Below are 22,271 nucleotides of genomic sequence, written 5' to 3'. Positions count from 1 at the left end.
TCTCTCCCTCTCTCCGTCTCTCCTCCCTCTCTGTCTCTTCCTCTCCCTACCTCCCTCCCTCTCTCCGTCTCTCCTCCCTCTCCGTCTCTTCCTCTCCCTCCCTCCCTCTCCGTCTCTTCCTCTCCCTCCCTCTATCTCTCTCCGTCTCTCCTCCCTCTCCGTCTCTCTTCCTCTCCCTCCCTCTATCTCTCTCCGTCTCTCCTCCCTCTCCGTCTCTTCCTCTCCCTCCCTCCCTCTCCGTCTCTTCCTCTCCCTCCCTCTATCTCCCTCTCTCCGTCTCTCCTCCCTCTCCGTCTCTTCCTCTCCCTCCCTCTCTCTCCCTCTCTCCGTCTCTCCTCCCTCACCGTCTCTTCCTCTCCCTCCCTCTCTCTCCCTCTCTCCGTCTCTCCTCCCTCTCCGTCTCTTCCTCTCCCTCCCTCTATCTCTCTCCGTCTCTCCTCCCTCTCTCCCTCTCTCTCCCCTCTCCGTCTCTCTCCTCCCTCTCCGTCTCTTCCTCTCCCTCCTCTCTCTCCCTCTCTCCGTCTCTCCTCCCTCTCCCTCTCTCCTCTCCCTACCTCCCTCCTCTCTGTCTCTCCTCCCTCTCCGTCTCTTCCTCTCCCTCCCTCCCTCTCCGTCTCTTCCTCTCCCTCCCTCTATCATTCCCTCTCTCTCCCTCTCTCCGTCTCTCCTCCCTCTCCGTCCTTCCTCTCCCTCCCTCTCTCTCCCTCTCTCCGTCTCTTCCTCTCCCTACCTAGTGTCTCTGTCTCTCCTCCCTCTCCGTTCTTCCTCTCCCTCCCTCTATCTCTCTCCGTCTCTCCTCCCTCTCCGTCTCTTCCTCTCCCTCCTCCCTCTCTCTGTCTCTCCTCCCTCTCTGTCTCTTCCTCTCCCTCCCTCTATCTCTCTCCGTCTCTCCTCTCTCTCCGTCTCTTCCTCTCCCTCCCTCCTCTCTGTCTCTCCTCCCTCTCTGTCTCTTCCTCTCCCTCCCTCTATCTCTCTCCGTCTCTCCTCCCTCTCCGTCTCTTCCTCTCCCTCCCTCTATCTCTCTCTCCGTCTCTCCTCCCTCTCCGTCTCTTCCTCTCCCTCCCTCTATCTCTCTCCGTCTCTCCTCCCTCTCCGTCTCTTCCTCTCCCTCCCTCTCTCTGTCTCTCCTCCCTCTCCGTCTCTTCCTCTCCCTCTCTCTCTCCGTCTCTCCTCCCTCTCCGTCTCTTCCTCTCCCTCCCTCTATCTCTCTCCGTTTCTCCCTCCATCAGGTCCCAGAGGTGCTGTTTCCACGGAAACTAAACTAAACCAGGTCTTTGTCCATGTTTTTTTCTCTCTCCAAGCTCAGTTAGCTAGTGTCTCTGCTAAGGTCAGTTAGTTAGGTTTGGACTAGACAGGCCTCAGTAAACTGATCCAAGGTCAGTTAGCTAGTGTCTCTGCTAAGGTCAGTTAGTTAGGTTTGGACTAGACAGGCCTCAGTAAACTGATCCAAGGTCAGTTAGCTAGTGTCTCTGCTAAGGTCAGTTAGTTAGGTTTGGACTAGACAGGCCTCAGTAAACTGATCCAAGGTCAGTTAGCTAGTGTCTCTGCTAAGGTCAGTTAGTTAGGTTTGGACTAGACAGGCCTCAGTAAACTGATCCAAGGTCAGTTAGCTAGTGTCTCTGCTAAGGTCAGTTAGTTAGGTTTGGACTAGACAGGCCTCAGTAAACTGATCCAAGGTCAGTTAGCTAGTGTCTCTGCTAAGGTCGATACTGGGGTCAGTTAGTTAGGGTTGGACTAGACAGGCCTCAGTAAACTGATCCAAGGTCAGTTAGCTAGTGTCTCTGCTAAGGTCAGTTAGTTAGGTTTGGACTAGACAGGCCTCAGTAAACTGATCCAAGCTCAGTTAGCTAGTGTCTCTGCTAGTGTCTCTGCTAAGGTCAGTTAGTTAGGTTTGGACTAGACAGGCCTCAGTAAACTGATCCAAGCTCAGTTAGCTAGTGTCTCTGCTAAGGTCGATGCTGGGGTCAGTTAGTTAGGTTTGGACTAGACAGGCCTCAGTAAACTGATCCAAGCTCAGTTAGCTAGTGTCTCTGCTAAGGTCGATGCCAGGGTCAGTTAGTTAGGTTTGGACTAGACAGGCCTCAGTAAACTGATCCAAGCTCAGTTAGCTAGTGTCTCTGCTAAGGTCGATGCTGGGGTCAGTTAGTTAGGTTTGGACTAGACAGGCCTCAGTAAACTGATCCAAGCTCAGTTAGCTAGTGTCTCTGCTAAGGTCGATGCCGGGGTCAGTTAGTTAGGGTTGGACTAGACAGGCCTCAGTAAACTGATCCAAGGTCAGTTAGCTAGTGTCTCTGCTAAGGTCAGTTAGTTAGGTTTGGACTAGACAGGCCTCAGTAAACTGATCCAAGCTCAGTTAGCTAGTGTCTCTGCTAGTGTCTCTGCTAAGGTCAGTTAGTTAGGTTTGGACTAGACAGGCCTCAGTAAACTGATCCAAGCTCAGTTAGCTAGTGTCTCTGCTAGTGTCTCTGCTAAGGTCAGTTAGTTAGGTTTGGACTAGACAGCTCCCTCAGTAAACTGATCCAAGCTCAGTTAGCTAGTGTCTCTGCTAAGGTCGATGCTGGGGTCAGTTAGTTAGGTTTGGACTAGACAGGCCTCAGTAAACTGATCCAAGCTCAGTTAGCTAACGTCTCTGCTAAGGTCGATGCTGGGGTCAGTTAGTTAGGTTTGGACTAGACAGGTCTCAGTAAACTGATCCAAGCTCAGTTAGCTAGCGTCTCTGCTAAGGTCGATGCTGGGGTCAGTTAGTTAGGTTTGGACTAGACAGGTCTCAGTAAACTGATCCAAGCTCAGTTAGCTAGTGTCTCTGCTAAGGTCGATATATATATATATATATACACAGTACTAGTATATGTACCATGTATATAATATCCCTCCTTCCAAGGCGGCAATTTTCATAAATTAGCTCGTGTCTCCGTTCGTCTTTCAGTCACCTACGTGGGTATAACCAATGAGGAGATGGCACCTTCTCCTATAAACCAATGAGGAGATGGCACCTGCTCCTATAAACCAATGAGGAGATGGCACCTGCTCCTATAAACCAATGAGGAGATGGCACCTACTCCTATAAACCAATGAGGAGATGGCACCTTCTCCTATAAACCAATGAGGAGATGGCACCTGCTCCTATAAACCAATGAGGAGATGGCACCTGCTCCTATAAACCAATGAGGAGATGGCACCTACTCCTATAAACCAATGAGGAGATGGCACCTTCTCCTATAAACCAATGAGGAGATGGCACCTGCTCCTATAAACCAATGAGGAGATGGCACCTGCTCCTATAAACCAATGAGGAGATGGCACCTGCTCCTATAAACCAATGAGGAGATGGCACGTGGGTACCTGCTCCTATAAACCAATGAGGAGATGGCACATGGGTACCTGCTCCTATAAACCAATGAGGAGATGGCACCTGCTCCTATAAACCAATGAGGAGATGGCACGTGAGAACCTGCTTCTATAAACCAATGAGGAGATGGGAGAGGCAGGACTTGCAGCGCGATCTGCGTCAGAAATAGAAGTGACTTCTATTAAAGCCCTCGGCAACGCAGACACTCGTTGGCGCGCGCAAGCAGTGTGGCTGCAATAATTGAATAACATGGATTTCTAAATGTATTTTGCAACGCTCGCAGTGTAATCAGCCTGTCAGGTTTGGAATAAACAGGCCTCTATAGACTGATCCAAGGTCAGTTAGTTCCTCCCCAATTTAGTGATATCCAATATTAGTTACTGTCTTGTCCCATCGCTGGCAACTCCCGTACGGACTCGGGAGAGGCGAAGGCCGAGAGCCGAAACATGACCCGGCCAAGCCGCACTGCTTCTTGACCCAGTGCTTAACTCGGAAGAGACAGCCGCATCCTTCCATCCCTCTCTCCTCCTCTCTACTCCTCCCCTCTCTCCTCCATCCCTCTCTCCTCCTCTCTACTCCTCCCCTCTCTCCTCCATCCCTCTCTCCTCCTCTCTCCTCCATCCCTCTCTCCTCCATCCCCTCCTCCTCTCTCTACTCCTCCCCTCTCTCCTCCATCCCTCTCTCCCTCCCTCTACTCCTCCCCCCCTCTCCTCCATCCCTCTCTCCTCCTCTCTCCTCCTCCCTCTCTCCTCCATCCCTCTCTCCTCCTCTCTCCTCCATCCCTCTCTCCTCCTCCCCTCTCTCCTCCATCCCTCTCTCCTCCTCTCTATTCCTCCCCTCTCTCCTCCATCCCTCTCTCCTCCTCCCCTCCTCCATCCCCTCTCCTCCCTCTCTACTCCTCCCCTCTCCTCCATCCCCTCTCTCCTCCTCTCTACTCCTCCCCTCTCTCCTCCATCCCTCTCTCCTCCTCTCTACTCCTCCCCTCTCTCCTCCATCCCTCTCTCCTCCTCTCTACTCCTCCCCTCTCTCCTCCATCCTTCCAATGTGTTGGAGGGAAACACCGTCCAACTGATGACCGGAGTCACCGCCCGGCAAGGAATCGCTGGAGCGCAATGTGACACGGACAAACCCGGCCGGCCAAACCCTTCCCGAAACAGGACAACGCTGGGCCGTTGTGCACCGCCTCATGGCTCTCCCGGTCGGCTACGACACATCCCGGGATCGAATCCAGGTCTGTGGTGACGCCTTTAGCACTGCAGCACTGCAGTGCCTTAGACCTCTGCCCCACTCGGGAGGCCCCTTCTTGTGTATTTTACCAATCAAGAAAATATCCAAACCTCTGTGACTCACTGAAAGCTGTAGCATTTGACCGTGTTTGAAACATACACACACACACACACACACACACACACACACACACACTAACCCAGTACAAACACACAATAAGGAGACAGTGAGGCGTGGGGTCAGCGAATTGCAGTGCTGTATTTATCAGAACAGAACCAAGGCTAGCCTGTAGAAAAACAAACACAGCTCAGAACAGAACCAAGGCTAGCCAGTAGAAAAACAAACACAGTGTTGTATTTATCAGAACAGAACCAAGGCTAGCCAGTAGAAAAACAAACACAGTGTTGTATTTATCAGAACAGAACCAAGGCTAGCCAGTAGAAAAACAAACACAGTGTTGTATTTATCAGAAGAGAACCAAGGCTAGCCAGTAGAAAAACAAACACAGTGTTGTATTTATCAGAAGAGAACCAAGGCTAGCCGGTAGAAAAACAAACACAGTGTTGTATTTATCAGAACAGAACCAAGGCTAGCCTGTAGAAAAACAAACACAGTGTTGTATTTATCAGAACAGAACCAAGGCTAGCCAGTAGAAAAACAAACACAGTGTTGTATTTATCAGAAGAGAACCAAGGCTAGCCAGTAGAAAAACAAACACAGTGTTGTATTTATCAGAACAGAACCAAGGCTAGCCTGTAGAAAAACAAACACAGACCAAACAATAAATGTGCACAACACCTCCTCCACTCTTCTGTTTTTCCAGAACAATCTGTTTTTTTTTCAATCAATTTCGCTATATGAGATTTCATCCAGTGCAATCAACAACAACAACAACAACAACAACAACAGTTAGAGAAGATACAACAATGGAACTGTACACACGGCAGGGTAACGTTGGGGTTAGTGGTGATAGTAGTAGTGTGTTTTGACACAGTTCTACAGTACACTCACAGAGAACAGATACACACAGTAGGCTATATACACACTCACAGAGAACGGATACACACAGTAGGCTATATACACACTCACAGAGAACGGATACACACAGTAGGCTATATACACACTCACAGAGAACAGATACACACAGTAGGCTATAGACACACTCACAGAGAACAGATACACACAGTAGGCTATATACACACTCACAGAGAACGGATACACACAGTAGGCTATATACACACTCACAGAGAACGGATACACACAGTAGGCTATATACACACTCACAGAGAACGGATACACACAGTAGGCTATATACACACTCACAGAGAACGGATACACACAGTAGGCTATAGACACACTCACAGAGAACGGATACACACAGTAGGCTATATACACACTCACAGAGAACGGATACACACAGTAGGCTATATACACACTCACAGAGAACAGATACACACAGTAGGCTATATACACACTCACAGAGAACGGATACACACAGTAGGCCATATACACACTCACAGAGAACAGATACACACAGTAGGCTATATACACACTCACAGAGAACAGATACACACAGTAGGCTATATAGACACTTACATAAACAGAAGGAACAGTGTCTGGAGAGGGAGGAGAGGAGGCAGAGAGAGGGACAGTGTCTGGAAAGGAGGCAGAGAGAGGGACAGTGTCTGGAGAGAGAGGAGAGGAGGCAGAGAGAGTTAATGTGTCTGGAGAGGGAGGAGAGGAGGCAGAGAGAGTTAATGTGTCTGGAGAGGGTGGAGAGGAGGCAGAGAGAGGGACAGTGTCTGGAGAGGGAGGAGAGGAGGCAGAGAGATGAACAGTGTCTGGAGAGGGAGGAGAGGAGAGGAGGCAGAGAGAGGAACAGTGTCTGGAGAGGGAGGAGAGGAGGCAGAGAGATGAACAATGTCTGGAGGAGAGGAGGCAGAGAGAGGAACAGTGTCTGGAGAGGGAGGAGAGGAGGCAGAGAGAGGGACAGTGTCTGGAGAGGGAGGAGGCAGAGAGAGGAACAGTGTCTGGAGAGGGAGGAGAGGAGGCAGAGAGAGGAACAGTGTCTGGAGAGGGAGGAGAGGAGGCAGAGAGAGGGACAGTGTCTGGAGAGGGAGGAGAGGAGGAAGAGAGATGAACAGTGTCTGGAGAGGGAGGAGAGGAGGCAGAGAGAGGGACAGTGTCTGGAGAGGAGGCAGAGAGAGGGACAGTGTCTGGAGAGGGAGGAGAGGAGGCAGAGAGAGGGACAGTGTCTGGAGAGGGAGGAGAGGAGGCAGAGAGAGGGACAGTGTCTGGAGAGGGAGGAGAGGAGGCAGAGAGGGACAGTGTCTGGAGAGGGAGGAGAGGAGGCAGAGAGAGGGACAGTGTCTGGAGAGGGAGGAGAGGAGGCAGAGAGAGGGACAGTGGTTATAAGGTAGTGTTGGTAACAAGTTAGACTAGTTAGACTAGATGTTCTGGTGTAAGGGTGGGGGGTTTCTTTACCCTCAGAGTCATTAATTCATCTTTCCAGCCACAACAGAGGAGGAGAGGGGGGGTGAGGGGGTACAATCACTCCTTTGTGTGTGTGGGGGGGGCAGCGGAGGAAAGGAGAGGAAGAGGGGGCAGTGGTTACAGAGACAGAATAGAGGGAGAGAGAGACAAACTCACATTAAGAGTTTCTGTCCTGAATATGATGTACTGATATCGTCAACATGTGATAGGAGGAGGGAGAGGGGGAGGGGAGTAGAGAGAGAGAGAGAGAGAGAAACTCACTTTAAGTTCACCAAGAGGAACACTTGTGCAACACGATGATGATCACATAACATATGACTGGACTGATCTCTCTCTCTCTGTCTCTCTTTCTCTCTCTCTACCAACTCTTCCTCCTCTATTTAGTCTCTCTCTCTGTGTGTCTGTCTGTGTGTCTGTCTGTCTGTCTGTCTGTCTCTCTCTCTACCAACTCTTCTTCCTCTATTTTGTCTCTCTCTCTCTATGTCTCTCTGTCTCTCTGTCTCTCACTCTCTGTCTCTCTCTGTCTCTCTCTCTCTACCAACTCTTCCTCCTCTATTTTGTCTCTCTCTGTCTCTCTCTCTCTCTGTCTCCTCTTCCTCCTCTATTTAGTCTCTCTGTCTCTCTCTCTCTGTCTCTGTCTTTCTACCAACTCTTACTCCTCTATTTAGTGTCTGTCTATCTCTGATGTAACAGAATCAGAAGGGCTGAAGAAGAAGAAGTTGGAGACCAGCAGGATGTTAGACGAGTTCTCAGTCCTATGATTGGTCTCCTGCTGTGATAATGTCATCCACAATGTCATCATATCAGTGATGTCATTAAGAGTCTTCCTTGTCCTGAGACTGCAGTTCTCATAATCCACTACGATCCCCAGGGTCACCGGTCAGGCCTCTTTGACCTCTCAGGGTTCCAAAGATAATGACCCTGTATTGACCTATTGACTATTCCATAGGTCAGAGTCCAGAGTTCAGGAGGACTGTCTGTCTGCTTCTCAGTGCAGTGGTTACTCAGGTCATAGAAATATACATTCTAGAACAGATCAATTCTAGAACAGATCAATTCTAGAACGGATCAATTCTAGAACGGATATAGTTCTAAAAATCCACAAGAACTGTCAAAATGGCGGAAAATTCCATCTAGTTGATGTAAAATGGCCGACAGCATGAAACAACTGCAGAACTTCCAGAGCAGGTGACTCTAACATCCAGTCCATCAAGGGTCCACAGAAGACCAAAATGGCAGCCGGTCTGGTCCATCCACCATGGACCGCTGTTCAGAAGGGGAAATCCTCCCTTCTAGTGGTTCTATAATCTACAAACACAGGGGAGGGGAGGGGGGGGGGCTCTATATAATACCTGTATAATGTGTGTATATATAATGTTAGTGTGTGTGTGTATGTATGTGTATAACGTGTGTGTCTAGAATCTATGTGTGTGTGTGTATGATGTGTGTGTGTGTATATAATGTGTGTCTGTGTGTGTGTATTTAATGTGTGTGTCTGTGTGTGTGTGTGTATAATGTGTGTGTGTATTTAATGTGTGTGTGTATTTAATGTGTGTGTGTGTATATAATGTGTGTGTGTATTTAATATGTGTGTGTGTGTGTGTGTGTGTATATAATGTGTGTGTGTATTTAATGTGTGTGTGTGTATTTAATGTGTGTGTGTGTGTATATAATGTGTGTGTGTGTATATAATGTGTGTGTGTGTATTTAATGTGTGTGTGTGTGTGTATATATAATGTGTGTGTGTATTTAATGTGTGTGTGTATATAATGTGTGTGTGTGTATAATGTGTGTGTGTGTATAATGTGTGTGTGTGTATATAATGTGTGTGTATATAATGTGTGTGTGTATATAATGTGTGTGTGTATATAATGTGTGTGTGTATATAATGTGTGTGTGTGTATATAATGTGTGTGTGTGTATATAATGTGTGTGTGTGTATATAATGTGTGTGTGTGTGTGTGTGTGTGTGTGTGTGTGTATATAATGTGTGTGTGTGTGTGTGTGTATATAATGTGTGTGTGTGTGTATATAATGTGTGTGTGTATATATAATGTGTGTGTGTGTGTATATAATGTGTGTGTGTATATAATGTGTGTGTGTGTATATAATGTGTGTGTGTATATATAATGTGTGTGTGTGTGTATATAATGTGTGTGTGTATATAATGTGTGTGTGTATTTAATGTGTGTGTGTATTTAATGTGTGTGTGTATATAATGTGTGTGTGTGTGTGTATATAATGTGTGTGTGTATATATAATGTGTGTGTGTGTCACTGCAGCATGATGTCTTTGAGGTTCTCTTGCAGTATGGTGTCTTTAACAGCGTGGAACACAAAGCGGATGTTCTCCGTGTCGATCGCCGTGGTAAAGTGATGAAACAGAGGTTTCCCACGGTTACGCCGCTTACGACTGAACGATTGCACCAGGAACGCCTGCAGAGAGAGAGAGAGAGACAGAGAAGAGGTTTGAGAGTTTGTGTGTACCTGGTCAGGTGTTTGTGTGTTTACCTGGTCAGGTGTGATTGTGTACCTGGTCAGGTGTGATTGTGTACCTGGTCCGGTTTGATTGTGTACCTGGTCAGGTGTGATTGTGTACCTGGTCAGGTGTGATTGTGTACCTGGTCAGGTGTGATTGTGTACCTGGTCAGGTGTGATTGTGTACCTGGTCAGGTGTGATTGTGTACCTGGTCAGGTGTGATTGTGTACCTGGTCAGGTGTGATTGTGTACCTGGTCAGGTGTGATTGTGTACCTGGTCAGGTGTGATTGTGTACCTGGTCAGGGTGTGTACCTGATCAGGTGTGATTGTGTGTACCTGGTCAGGTGTGTGTACCTGGTCAGGTGTGTGTTACATGTAGGTCCTGTGTGTTTGATCCTACCTGTAGGTCCTGTGTGTTAGATCCTACCTGTAGGTCCTGTGTGTTTGATCCTACCTGTAGGTCCTGTGTGTTAGATCCTACCTGTAGGTCCTGTGTGTTAGATCCCACCTGTCGGTCCTGTGTGTTAGATCCTACCTGTAGATCCAGTGTGTTAGGTCCTACCTGTCGGTCCTGTGTGTTAGATCCTACCTGTAGATCCAGTGTGTTAGATCCTACCTGTAGGTCCTGTGTGTTAGATCCTACCTGTGTGTCCTGTGTGTTAGATCCTACCTGTAGGTCCTGTGTGTTAGATCCTACCTGTGTGTCCTGTGTGCTAGATCCTACCTGTTGGTCCAGTGTGTTCGATCCTACCTGTTGGTCCTGTGTGTTAGATCCTACCTGTGTGTCCTGTGTGCTAGATCCTACCTGTTGGTCCAGTGTGTTCGATCCTACCTGTAGGTCCTGTGTGTTAGATCCTACCTGTGTGTCCTGTGTGCTAGATCCTACCTGTTGGTCCAGTGTGTTCGATACTACCTGTAGGTCCTGTGTGTTAGATCCTACCTGTACATCCTCCAGCCTGCGAGGGTCTCCCCTGTATTCTGGGAAGTGTTTAGTGATGTCAGACTGGCCTAGCTTCTCCACCAGCAGGTCAGTCTTGTTGAGGAAGAGGATGATGGACACGTTGAGGAAGAGCTTGTTGTTCACGATCGTCTCAAAGATGTTCATGCTCTCTACCAGCCGATTGGTCCTCCGGTCCTCCATCAGAACCTATGGGAAAGGAGGTGAGAAATGTCTCCCTTCCTGTTGACTCACGTCAAACTGAAGATGTGATTTCACCCCCAAAACCTCCCAGCTACATCAACACCTCATATACTCAGGTCTGTTGGGTGGGTGTACCTGCTCGTCTGTCTGTCTGTCTGTCTGTCTGTCTGTCTGTCTGTCTGTCTGTCTGTCTGTCTGTCTGTCTGTCTGTCTGTCTGTCGGTCGCCTACCTGGTCGTACTCGGATGATGACACCATGAACAGTATAGATGTGATTCCGTCGAAGCACTGAAACCATTTCTGTCTCTGTGACCTCTGACCCCCCACATCAACCATCTTAAACGGAATCTTCTTTATGATAAAGTCGTGTTCTACGATTCCTTTAGTCGCCTTCCGTGCAAACAGAATGTCCTGCCGACTCGGGATATAGTTCTGGAGAGAGGAGGAGAGAGGGATGGAAGGATGCAGGAGAGAGGAGGAGAGAGGAGGAGAGAGGGATAGAAGGATGCAGGAGAGAGGAGGAGTAGAGAGGAGGAGAGAGGGATGGAAGGATGCAGGAGAGAGGAGGAGAGAGGGATAGAAGGATGCAGGAGAGAGGAGGAGAGAGGGATGGAAGGATGCAGGAGAGAGGAGGAGAGAGGGATGGAAGGATGCAGGAGAGGAGGAGAGAGGAGAGAGGGGAGGAGGAGAGAGGAGAGAGAGGAGGAGAGAGGGATGGAAGGATGCAGGAGAGAGGAGGAGAGAGGAGAGAGGGATAGAAGGATGCAGGAGAGAGGAGGAGTAGAGAGGAGAGAGGGATGGAAGGATGGAGGAGAGGGGTGGAAGGATGGAGGAGAGAGAGGAGGAGAGAGGGATAGAAGGATGGAGGAGAGAGGAGGAGAACGGGATGGAAGGATGGAGGAGAGAGGAGGAGAGAGGGATGGAGGAGAGAGGAGGAGAGAGGGATGGAGGAGAAAGGGATGGAAGGATGGAGGAGAGAGGGATGGAGGAGAGAGGAGGAGAGAGGGATGAAAGGATGGATGAGAGAGGGATGGAGGAGAGAGGGATGGATGAGAGAGGAGCAGAGAGGGATGAAAGGATGGATGAGAGAGGGATGGATGAGAGAGGAGGAGAGAGGGATGAAAGGATGGAGGAGAGAGGGATGGATGAGAGAGGAGGAGAGAGGGATGAAAGGATGGAGGAGAGAGGGATGAAAGGATGGAGGAGAGAGGGATGAAAGGATGGAGGAGAGAGGGATGGATGAGAGAGGAGGAGAGAGGGATGAAAGGATGGAGGAGAGAGGGATGAAAGGATGGAGGAGAGAGGGATGAAAGGATGGATGAGAGAGGGATGGATGAGAGAGGAGGAGAGAGGGATGAAAGGATGGATGAGAGAGGAGCAGAGAGGGAGGAGGAGAGAGGGATGAAAGGATGGAGGAGAGAGGGATGAAAGGATGGATGAGAGAGGGATGAAAGGATGGAGGAGAGAGGGATGAAAGGATGGATGAGAGAGGGGAGGAGGAGAGAGGAGGAGAGAGGGATGAAAGGATGGATGAGAGAGGGATGGATGAGAGAGGGATGGATGAGAGAGGAGCAGAGAGGAGGAGAGAGGGATGAAAGGATGGATGAGAGAGGGATGAAAGGATGGATGAGAGAGGAGCAGAGAGGAAGAGAACAGTAATATTATCATGCTCTGATTGTTCTGGTTTGTCATTCATGTACAGTATTCATGTACAGTATTCATGTACAGTATTCATGTACAGTATTCATGTACAGTATTCATGTACAGTATTCATGTACAGTATTCATGTACAGTATTTATGTACAGTATTCATGTACAGTATTTATGTACAGTATTCATGTACAGTATTCATGTACAGTATTTATGTACAGTATTCATGTACAGTATTCATGTACAGTATTTATGTACAGTAATCATGTACAGTATTTATGTACAACAACAGTATTCAACAATAATGTAATTACATAGTCAGTAATACTATCAGATGGGGGGTGTGGCCAGAGGTTCTGACATTAAAGGTTAAACGTAAAGAAGCTCCGCCCACTCACCGGCTGGCCAATCCGGTCCAGGTTATCCAGGAAGTATTTCACCGACTCACTCTGTGAACAGGAAGAGACAACAGTTGTTTTGACTTAATTAAATGTTTTATTCAGTTGTTTCCATTGGACACAACAGGCTGAAAGCACAGCTCAAGCACAAGTTTTTGAAAGTATTTGCTGTATAATTCAACCACACACACAACAAACACTCTTCCCACTGGGCAAAGACGTCAATTCAACGACTATTCCACGTTGGTTCAATGTAATTTCATTGAAATGACGTGAAAACGACTTTGATTCAACCAGTGTGTGCCCAGTGGGAAACGACGTTGACACCGAGGCCTCTAGAATGCTCTACAATGTTCACACAAACACAACTGATCATTAAACTCAACCCTGACACAGACAGAGAGGAGGGAGGGACAGAAAGAGAGAGAGAGAGAGAGAGAGGGGGAGAGAAAGGGAGTAAGAAAGAGAGCAATGTTTTCTGATAAAAGTGTGTTGACCCTGTGTTCTGCCTCTAAGAGGGGAACAACACTAAACAGACCCAGGATCAGCTTCTGAACGCGTTCCAGGGGCTCTATGAAGCAATCTCCCAATGCCTCTGACGGGAACAACACTAAAACAGACCCAGGATCAGCTTATTGATGCGTTCCAGGGGCTCTATGAAGCAATCTCCCAATGCCTCTGAAGGGAACAACACTAAAACAGACCCAGGATCAGTTTATTAATGCGTTCCAGGGGCTCTATGAAGCAATCTCCCAATGCCTCTGACGGGAACAACACTAAAACAGACCCAGGATCAGCTTATTGATGCGTTCAGCAGACACTTTCATCCAAAGTCATTGGACCATTTTATGAATAGGTGTCCCCAGGCTGTATCAAACCCACGACCTTTGACCTTTGGTCTCACATGAACCGACTGAGCCAAACAGGATGTTTAACGTTATTTAGTATGATAGTTCAGTCTGGTACATTACAACCTCGCTCACATCCACCACCCCAGGAAACAGCTGTGTGTGTGAAAACAGAGAGAGGGATTAACCAGACAGAGAGACAGCAACCCCCCACCTTCCCCTCCCTTCCCCACACACAGAAAACTAGCCCTCGTTCCAAAACTATTCCTCGTTCCAAAACTATTCCTCTTTCCAAAACTATTCCTCTTTTCAAAACTATTCCTCTTTTCAAAACTATTCCTCGTTCCAAAACTATGCCTCTTTCCAAAACTATGCCTATTTCCAAACACTATTCCTCTTTACAAAACTATTCCTCTTTCCAAAACTATGCCTCTTTCCAAAACTATGCCTCTTTCCAAAACTATTCCTCTTTTCAAAACTATGCCTCTTTCCAAAACTATTCCTCTTTTCAAAACTATTCCTCTTTTCAAAACTATTCCTCGTTCCAAAACTATGCCTCTTTCCAAAACTATGCCTATTTCCAAACACTATTCCTCTTTTCAAAACTATTCCTCTTTCCAAAACTATGCCTCTTTCCAAAACTATTCCTCTTTTCAAAACTATTCCTCTTTTCAAAACTATGCTTCTTTCCAAAACTATTCCTCTTTTCAAAACTATTCCTCTTTTCAAAACTATTCCTCTTTTCAAAACTATTCCTCTTTTCAAAACTATTCCTCTTTCCAAAACTATGCCTCTTTCCAAAACTATTCCTCTTTTCAAAAATATTCCTCTTTCCAAAAACTATTCATTTTTCCAAAACTATGCCACTTTCCAAAACTATGCCACTTTCCAAAACTATGCCTCCTTTCAAAACTATTCCTCTTTTCAAAACTATTCCTCTTTTCAAAACTATGCCTCTTTCCAAAACTATGCCACTTTCCACTATTCTTCTTTCAATCCGTCTTTCATTTAGTTGATGGGCTCTGGTCTGGTCTTATTGTAAAAGTCAGTTTGTCTTCTTCTCCAAATGAGATTCCAACTTGTTTTATAAATGAATAATAATTTGTCACAGATTCGTGTCCTAAAACGGACCCCCATTGGACGAACGGCCGTGAACCGTCATGTTGCCGTGCCAAACAGGAAACGCGACCCCATGACCCAAAGGCTGACCTGTGATGTCACCGCCACAGGAAACAAAGTCCGCCAACGTAAGGGGGAGGGGCCAGGAGTGGGGGAGAGGGGGAATTCCCAGCGTTGAGGAGATTAACACAGACTACATATGCAGGCAGGCAGACAGACAGACAGACAGGCAGACAGGCAGACAGGCAGACAGGCAGACAGGCAGACAGGCAGACAGACAGACAGACAAAGAGACAAAGAGACAGACAGACAAAGAGACAGACAGACAGACAGACAGACAGACAGACAGACAGACAGACAGACAGACAGACAGACAGACAGACAGACACACACACTACACTCTAGTCTCACTTTGCCATACCACCGTCTGGAGAATTTAGATTTGGTGCAAAAACACAGCGAACAGATTTTGATAAGATGTTACATTTCTAGCCCCCCTCCCCCTGTAGAACGGCTGCTGGGTGCTATGTGAATCACCTTTTATTTATTTCACCTTTATTTAACCAGGTAGGCTAGTTGAGAACAAGTTCTCATTTACAATTGCGACCTGGCCAGGATAAAGCAAAGCAGTTCGACACATACAATGACACAGAGTTACACATGGAGTAAAACAAACATACAGTCAATAATACAGTATAAACAAGTCTATATACGATGTGAGCAAATGAGGTAAGATAAGGACTACCGTCCCGGTAGTTGGTGTTGTTGTCTATGCTAGTTTTTCAAACGCAAGTTATCACCACCTTCCGGAGACACCTGAAACCCCACCTCTTCAAGGAATACCTAGGATAGGATAAAGCAATCCTCCTCACCCCCCCCCCCCTTAAATGATTTAGATGCACTATTGTAAAGTGGCTGTTCCACTGATGTCAGAAGGTGAATTCACCAATTTGTAAGTCGCTCTGGATAAGAGCGTCTGCTAAATGACTTAAATGTAAATGTTGCTGACAAGTCTGCGATTGATATTTTATTGAAAGTGAATTACGTTGGTAAAGTCAAAGGTCACGTTCTGAACCGCTCTGGTGACAAACCCCTTTTCTTTTTGTGTCCATTCATCCTGTCCACACGGCCGCTTTGCTACCACTGAAAATATCTTGAAAATGGCCCATTATTTAGTTTCTAAGGACCCATAAAACAGAAGCAGTGGGAGAACATATTCAAGTAATTAAATACATTAAAAACAACTTTAAACAGGGTATTATTAACTAGCTAGCTGGCTACAGTAGGCCACTTTGTAGGCTAACTCCACTGAGCTGCTAACTAGCTAGCTGGCTACAGTAGGCCACTTTATAGGCTAACTCCACTGAACTGCTAGCTGGCTACAGTAGGCCATTTTATAGGCTAACTCCACTGAGCTGCTAACTAGCTAGCTGGCTACAGTAGGCCACTTTGTAGACTCCACTGAGCTGCTAACTAGCTAGCTGGCTACAGTAGGCCTCTTTGTAGACTCCACTGAGCTGCTAACTAGTTAGCTAGCTACAGAAGTTCACTTTGTAGGCTAACTCCACCGAGCTGCTAACTAGCTAGCTGGCTACAGTAGACATCTTTGTAGACTCCACTAAGCTGCTAACTAGGTAGCTAGCTACCGTAGGCCATTTTGTAGGCTAACTCCACTGAGCTGCTAACTAGCGAGCTAGCTAACTTTACACACTGTTTAGCTAAGTGAATTAAATGTCATCAGCTAGCTAACTTTCTATTGGCTAGCTATCTTGATGTAATCATTGTAAAATAAAAAATAGTCTCCAAATGTATTTTGTAGATAATGGCCATGGAAGAGGGTGACATTGCAGCTTCATCTGTCAGTAACGGGAGAATGTTAGACATTACATACATTACATTTAAGTCATTTAGCAGACGCTCTTATCCAGAGCGACTTACAAATTGGTGAATTCACCTTCTGACATCCAGTGGAACAGCCACTTTACAATAGTGCATCTAAATCATTTAAGGGGGGGGGGTGAGAAGGATTACTTATCCTATCCTAGGTATTCCTTGGCAAGAGGTGGGGTTTCAGGTGTCTCCGGAAGGTGGTGATTGACTCTGCTGTCCTGGCGTCGTGAGGGTGTTTGTTCCACCATTGGGGGGCCAGAGCAGCGAACAGTTTTGACTGGGCTGAGCGGGAACTGTACTTCCTCAGTGGTAGGGAGGCGAGCAGGCCAGAGGTGGATGAACGCAGTGCCCTTGTTTGGGTGTAGGGCCTGATCAGAGCCTGGAGATAGTGGAGCGGGTTCCCCTCACAGCTCCGTAGGCAAGCACCATGGTCTTGTAGCGGATGCACCTTCAACTGGAAGCCAGTGGAGAGAGCGGAGGAGCGGGGTGACGGAGAGAACTTGGGAAGGTTGAACACCAGACGGGCTGCGGCGTTCTGGATGAGTTGTAGGGGTTTAATGGCACAGGCAGTTAGGCCACTGGACAGGTCATTATGAACAGATTCTCCAGTCCCTAGAGGGTTAAACTACGAGAGATAGAGAGATAATGGCAACATACTATTCAGTGCCGTCTCATTGGAGTATAATGAAGCCTGTTTCTTTGTGATGTAATCTGTCCTCGGCTACGGAATGCTGTGTAAGAAAGCCTGTTGGCAGATGAAGAGGGAGGTCCCGATGAACGTCCCAAGCCGAAGGGTATATCCTGGGTTATATGTGTTGGCCCACCTATGTTTAACAGAATGCTGTGTACAGTTATCCAGTTAAACATCCCACACAGTGTATTAACCTGTTTACAAGTGGAGCTGCTGGCTGTGCAGGGTTCTGTTCTCAGCCAGTAGATAACACACCCGATGACCAACTCATCATCACATCTAAAGAGATAATCATCAAGAGTGCTATTTTCTGGGCTGGAATAGAAGTCTACTCAGCCAGTAGATCAGTGGAGCAGGGTTGGCCACCTCTGGAATAGAAGTCTACTCAGCCAGTAGATCAGTGGAGCAGGGTTGGCCACCTCTGGAATAGAAGTCTACTCAGCCAGTAGATCGGTGGAGCAGGGTTAGCCACCTCTGGAATAGAAGTCTACTCAGCCAGTAGATCAGTGGAGCAGGGTTGGCCACCTCTGGAATAGAAGTCTGCTCAGCCAGTAGATCAGTGGAGCAGGGTTGGCCACCTCTGGAATAGAAGTCTACTCAGCCAGTAGATCAGTGGGGCAGGGTTGGCCACCTCTGGAATAGAAGTCTACTCAGCCAGTAGATCAGTGGGGCAGGGTTGGCCACCTCTGGAATAGAAGTCTACTCAGCCAGTAGATCAGTGGGGCAGGGTTGGCCACCTCTGGAATAGAAGTCTGCTCAGACAGTAGATCAGTGGGGCAGGGTTGGCCACCTCTGGAATAGAAGTCTACTCAGCCAGTAGATCAGTGGGGCAGGGTTGGCCACCTCTGGAATAGAAGTCTACTCAGCCAGTAGATCAGTGGGGCAGGGTTGGCCACCTCTGGAATAGAAGTCTGCTCAGACAGTAGATCAGTGGAGCAGGGTTGGCCACCTCTGGAATAGAAGTCTACTCAGCCAGTAGATCAGTGGTGGGGCAGGGTTAGTGGGGCAGGGTTGGTGGGGCAGGGTTGGTGGGGCAGGGTTGGTGGGGCAGGGTTGGTGGGGCAGGGTTGGTGGGGCAGGGTTGGTGGAGCAGGGTTGGTGGAGCAGGGTTGGTGGAGCAGGGTTGGTGGAGCAGGGTTGGTTTTGAGTTGTTGTTGTTTTCCTGAAAACGCCGCTTTAGTAATAACAACCTACTTGTTGCTAAGTCAACGATCTCGTGTTGTTTGGACTGAGACGTCTCATCTTTACAGAACAGTTGGCTTTATTTACACATGTTGAAGTGATGACTCTTGTGAAGTGTTTCAACTGGTTTAAAATGGTTAAACTGATGAACTCGTGTTGATGTCGATTAATCACAATCCTGAAATAAAGAGAGGAAGGGGTTCTGTCTGTAATGGGTCTGTGTGTCAATAAAGAGAGGAAGGGGTTCTGTCTGTAATGGGTCTGTGTGTCAATAAAGAGAGGAAGGGGTTCTGTCTGTAATGGGTCTGTGTGTCAATAAAGAGAGGAAAGGGGTTCTGTCTGTAATGGGTCTGTGTGTCAATAAAGAGAGGAAGGGGTTCTGTCTGTAATGGGTCTGTGTGTCAATAAAGAGAGGAAGGGGTTCTGTCTGTAATGGGTCTGTGTGTCAATAAAGAGAGGAAGGGGTTCTGTCTGTAATGGGTCTGTGTGTCAATAAAGAGAGGAAGGGGTTCTGTCTGTAATGGGTCTGTGTGTCAATAAAGAGAGGAAGGGGTTCTGTCTGTAATGGGTCTGTGTGTCAATAAAGAGAGGAAGGGGTTCTGTCTGTAATGGGTCTGTGTGTCAATAAAGAGAGGAAGGGGGTTCTGTCTGTAATGGGTCTGTGTGTCAATAAAAGAGGAAGGGGTTCTGTCTGTAATGGGTCTGTGTGTCAATAAAGAGAGGAAGGGGGTTCTGTCTGTAATGGGTCTGTGTGTCAATAAAGAGAGGAAGGGGGTTCTGTCTGTAATGGGTCTGTGTGTCAATAAAGAGAGGAAGGGGTTCTGTCTGTAATGGGTCTGTGTGTCAATAAAGAGAGGAAGGGGGTTCTGTCTGTAATGGGTCTGTGTGTCAATAAAGAGAGGAAGGGGATCTGTCTGTAATGGGTCTGTGTGTCAATAAAAGAGAGGAAGGGGTTCTGTCTGTAATGGGTCTGTGTGTCAATAAAGAGAGGAAGGGGTTCTGTCTGTAATGGGTCTGTGTGTCAATAAAGAGAGGAAGGGTTCTGTCTGTAATGGGTCTGCGTGTCAATAAAGAGAGGAAGGGGTTCTGTCTGTAATGGGTCTGTGTGTCAATAAAGAGAGGAAGGGGTTCTGTCTGTAATGGGTCTGTGTGTCAATAAAGAGAGGAAGGGGTTCTGTCTGTAATGGGTCTGTGTGTCAATAAAGACAGGAAGGGGTTCTGTCTGTAATGGGTCTGTGTGTCAATAAAGAGAGGAAGGGGTTCTGTCTGTAATGGGTCTGTGTGTCAATAAAGAGAGGAAGGGGATCTGTCTGTAATGGGTCTGTGTGTCAATAAAGAGAGGAAGGGGGTTCTGTCTGTAATGGGTCTGTGTGTCAATAAAGAGAGGAAGGGGGATCTGTCTGTAATGGGTCTGTGTGTCAATAAAGAGAGGAAGGGGTTCTGTCTGTAATGGGTCTGTGTGTCAATAAAGAGAGGAAGGGGTTCTGTCTGTAATGGGTCTGTGTGTCAATAAAGAGAGGAAGGGGGTTCTGTCTGTAATGGGTCTGTGTGTCAATAAAGAGAGGAAGGGGTTCTGTCTGTAATGGGTCTGTGTGTCAATAAAGAGAGGAAGGGGTTCTGTCTGTAATGGGTCTGTGTGTCAATAAAGAGAGGAAGGGGGTTCTGTCTGTAATGGGTCTGTGTTTCAATAAAGAGAGGAAGGGGGTTCTGTCTGTAATGGGTCTGTGTGTCAATAAAGAGAGGAAGGGGTTCTGTCTGTAATGGGTCTGTGTGTCAATAAAGAGAGGAAGGGGTTCTGTCTGTAATGGGTCTGTGTGTCAATAAAGAGAGGAAGGGGATCTGTCTGTAATGGGTCTGTGTGTCAATAAAGAGAGGAAGGGGTTCTGTCTGTAATGGGTCTGTGTGTCAATAAAGAGAGGAAGGGGGTTCTGTCTGTAATGGGTCTGTGTGTCAATAAAGAGAGGAAGGGGTTCTGTCTGTAATGGGTCTGTGTGTCAATAAAGAGAGGAAGGGGTTCTGTCTGTAATGGGTCTGCGTGTCAATAAAGAGAGGAAGGGGTTCTGTCTGTAATGGGTCTGTGTGTCAATAAAGAGAGGAAGGGGTTCTGTCTGTAATGGGTCTGCGTGTCAATAAAGAGAGGAAGGGGTTCTGTCTGTAATGGGTCTGCGTGTCAATAAAGAGAGGAAGGGGTTCTGTCTGTAATGGGTCTGTGTGTCAATAAAGAGAGGAAGGGGTTCTGTCTGTAATGGGTCTGCGTGTCAATAAAGAGAGGAAGGGGTTCTGTCTGTAATGGGTCTGTGTGTCAATAAAGAGAGGAAGGGGGTTCTGTCTAAAGAACAGGAAGGGTTCTGTAATGGGTCTGTGTGTCAATAAAGACAGGAAGGGGTTCTGTCTGTAATGGGTCTGTGTGTCAATAAAGAGAGGAAGGGGTTCTGTCTGTAATGGGTCTGTGTGTCAATAAAGAGAGGAAGGGGATCTGTCTGTAATGGGTCTGTGTGTCAATAAAGAGAGGAAGGGGTTCTGTCTGTAATGGGTCTGTGTGTCAATAAAGAGAGGAAGGGGGATCTGTCTGTAATGGGTCTGTGTGTCAATAAAGAGAGGAAGGGGTTCTGTCTGTAATGGGTCTGTGTGTCAATAAAGAGAGGAAGGGGTTCTGTCTGTAATGGGTCTGTGTGTCAATAAAGAGAGGAAGGGGTTCTGTCTGTAATGGGTCTGTGTGTCAATAAAGAGAGGAAGGGGTTCTGTCTGTAATGGGTCTGTGTGTCAATAAAGAGAGGAAGGGGTTCTGTCTGTAATGGGTCTGTGTGTCAATAAAGAGAGGAAGGGGTTCTGTCTGTAATGGGTCTGTGTTTCAATAAAGAGAGGAAGGGGTTCTGTCTGTAATGGGTCTGTGTGTCAATAAAGAGAGGAAGGGGATCTGTCTGTAATGGGTCTGTGTGTCAATAAAGAGAGGAAGGGGTTCTGTCTGTAATGGGTCTGTGTTTCAATAAAGAGAGGAAGGGGTTCTGTCTGTAATGGGTCTGTGTGTCAATAAAGAGAGGAAGGGGTTCTGTCTGTAATGGGTCTGTGTGTCAATAAAGAGAGGAAGGGGTTCTGTCTGTAATGGGTCTGTGTGTCAATAAAGAGAGGAAGGGGATCTGTCTGTAATGGGTCTGTGTGTCAATAAAGAGAGGAAGGGGTTCTGTCTGTAATGGGTCTGCGTGTCAATAAAGAGAGGAAGGGGTTCTGTCTGTAATGGGTCTGTGTGTCAATAAAGAGAGGAAGGGGTTCTGTTTGTAATGGGTCTGTGTGTCAATAAAGAGAGGAAGGGGTTCTGTCTGTAATGGGTCTGTGTGTCAATAAAGAGAGGAAGGGGTTCTGTCTGTAATGGGTCTGTGTGTCAATAAAGAGAGGAAGGGGTTCTGTCTGTAATGGGTCTGTGTGTCAATAAAGAGAGGAAGGGGTTCTGTCTGTAATGGGTCTGTGTGTCAATAAAGAGAGGAAGGGGTTCTGTCTGTAATGGGTCTGTGTGTCAATAAAGAGAGGAAGGGGTTCTGTCTGTAATGGGTCTGTGTGTCAATAAAGAGAGGAAGGGGTTCTGTCTGTAATGGGTCTGTGTGTCAATAAAGAGAGGAAGGGGTTCTGTCTGTAATGGGTCTGTGTGTCAATAAAGAGAGGAAGGGGGTTCTGTCTGTAATGGGTCTGTGTGTCAATAAAGAGAGGAAGGGGGTTCTGTCTGTAATGGGTCTGTGTGTCAATAAAGAGAGGAAGGGGTTCTGTCTGTAATGGGTCTGTGTGTCAATAAAGAGAGGAAGGGGTTCTGTCT

The 22,271-nt window shown here is 47.3% G+C and overlaps 1 protein-coding gene across 1 annotated transcript; it reads right to left on the bottom strand.

Annotated features, from left to right (window-relative positions):
* Positions 1–4,815: 4,815 nt before the first annotated feature.
* LOC135530254 (guanine nucleotide-binding protein subunit alpha-12) lies at positions 4,816–12,787 on the bottom strand (the record flags this gene model as incomplete). Its single annotated transcript, XM_064958606.1, has 4 exons — positions 4,816–9,504; positions 10,489–10,695; positions 10,920–11,120; positions 12,737–12,787. Coding segments are annotated over 4 exons (621 nt in total), but the record flags the coding sequence as incomplete, so codon positions are not given.
* Positions 12,788–22,271: the final 9,484 nt, after the last annotated feature.

Source organism: Oncorhynchus masou, unplaced genomic scaffold (genome assembly GCF_036934945.1).
Source record: "Oncorhynchus masou masou isolate Uvic2021 unplaced genomic scaffold, UVic_Omas_1.1 unplaced_scaffold_1303, whole genome shotgun sequence".
NCBI classification, from domain to species: domain Eukaryota; kingdom Metazoa; phylum Chordata; class Actinopteri; order Salmoniformes; family Salmonidae; genus Oncorhynchus; species Oncorhynchus masou.
This window is presented reverse-complemented; position numbering and strand designations above follow the sequence as displayed.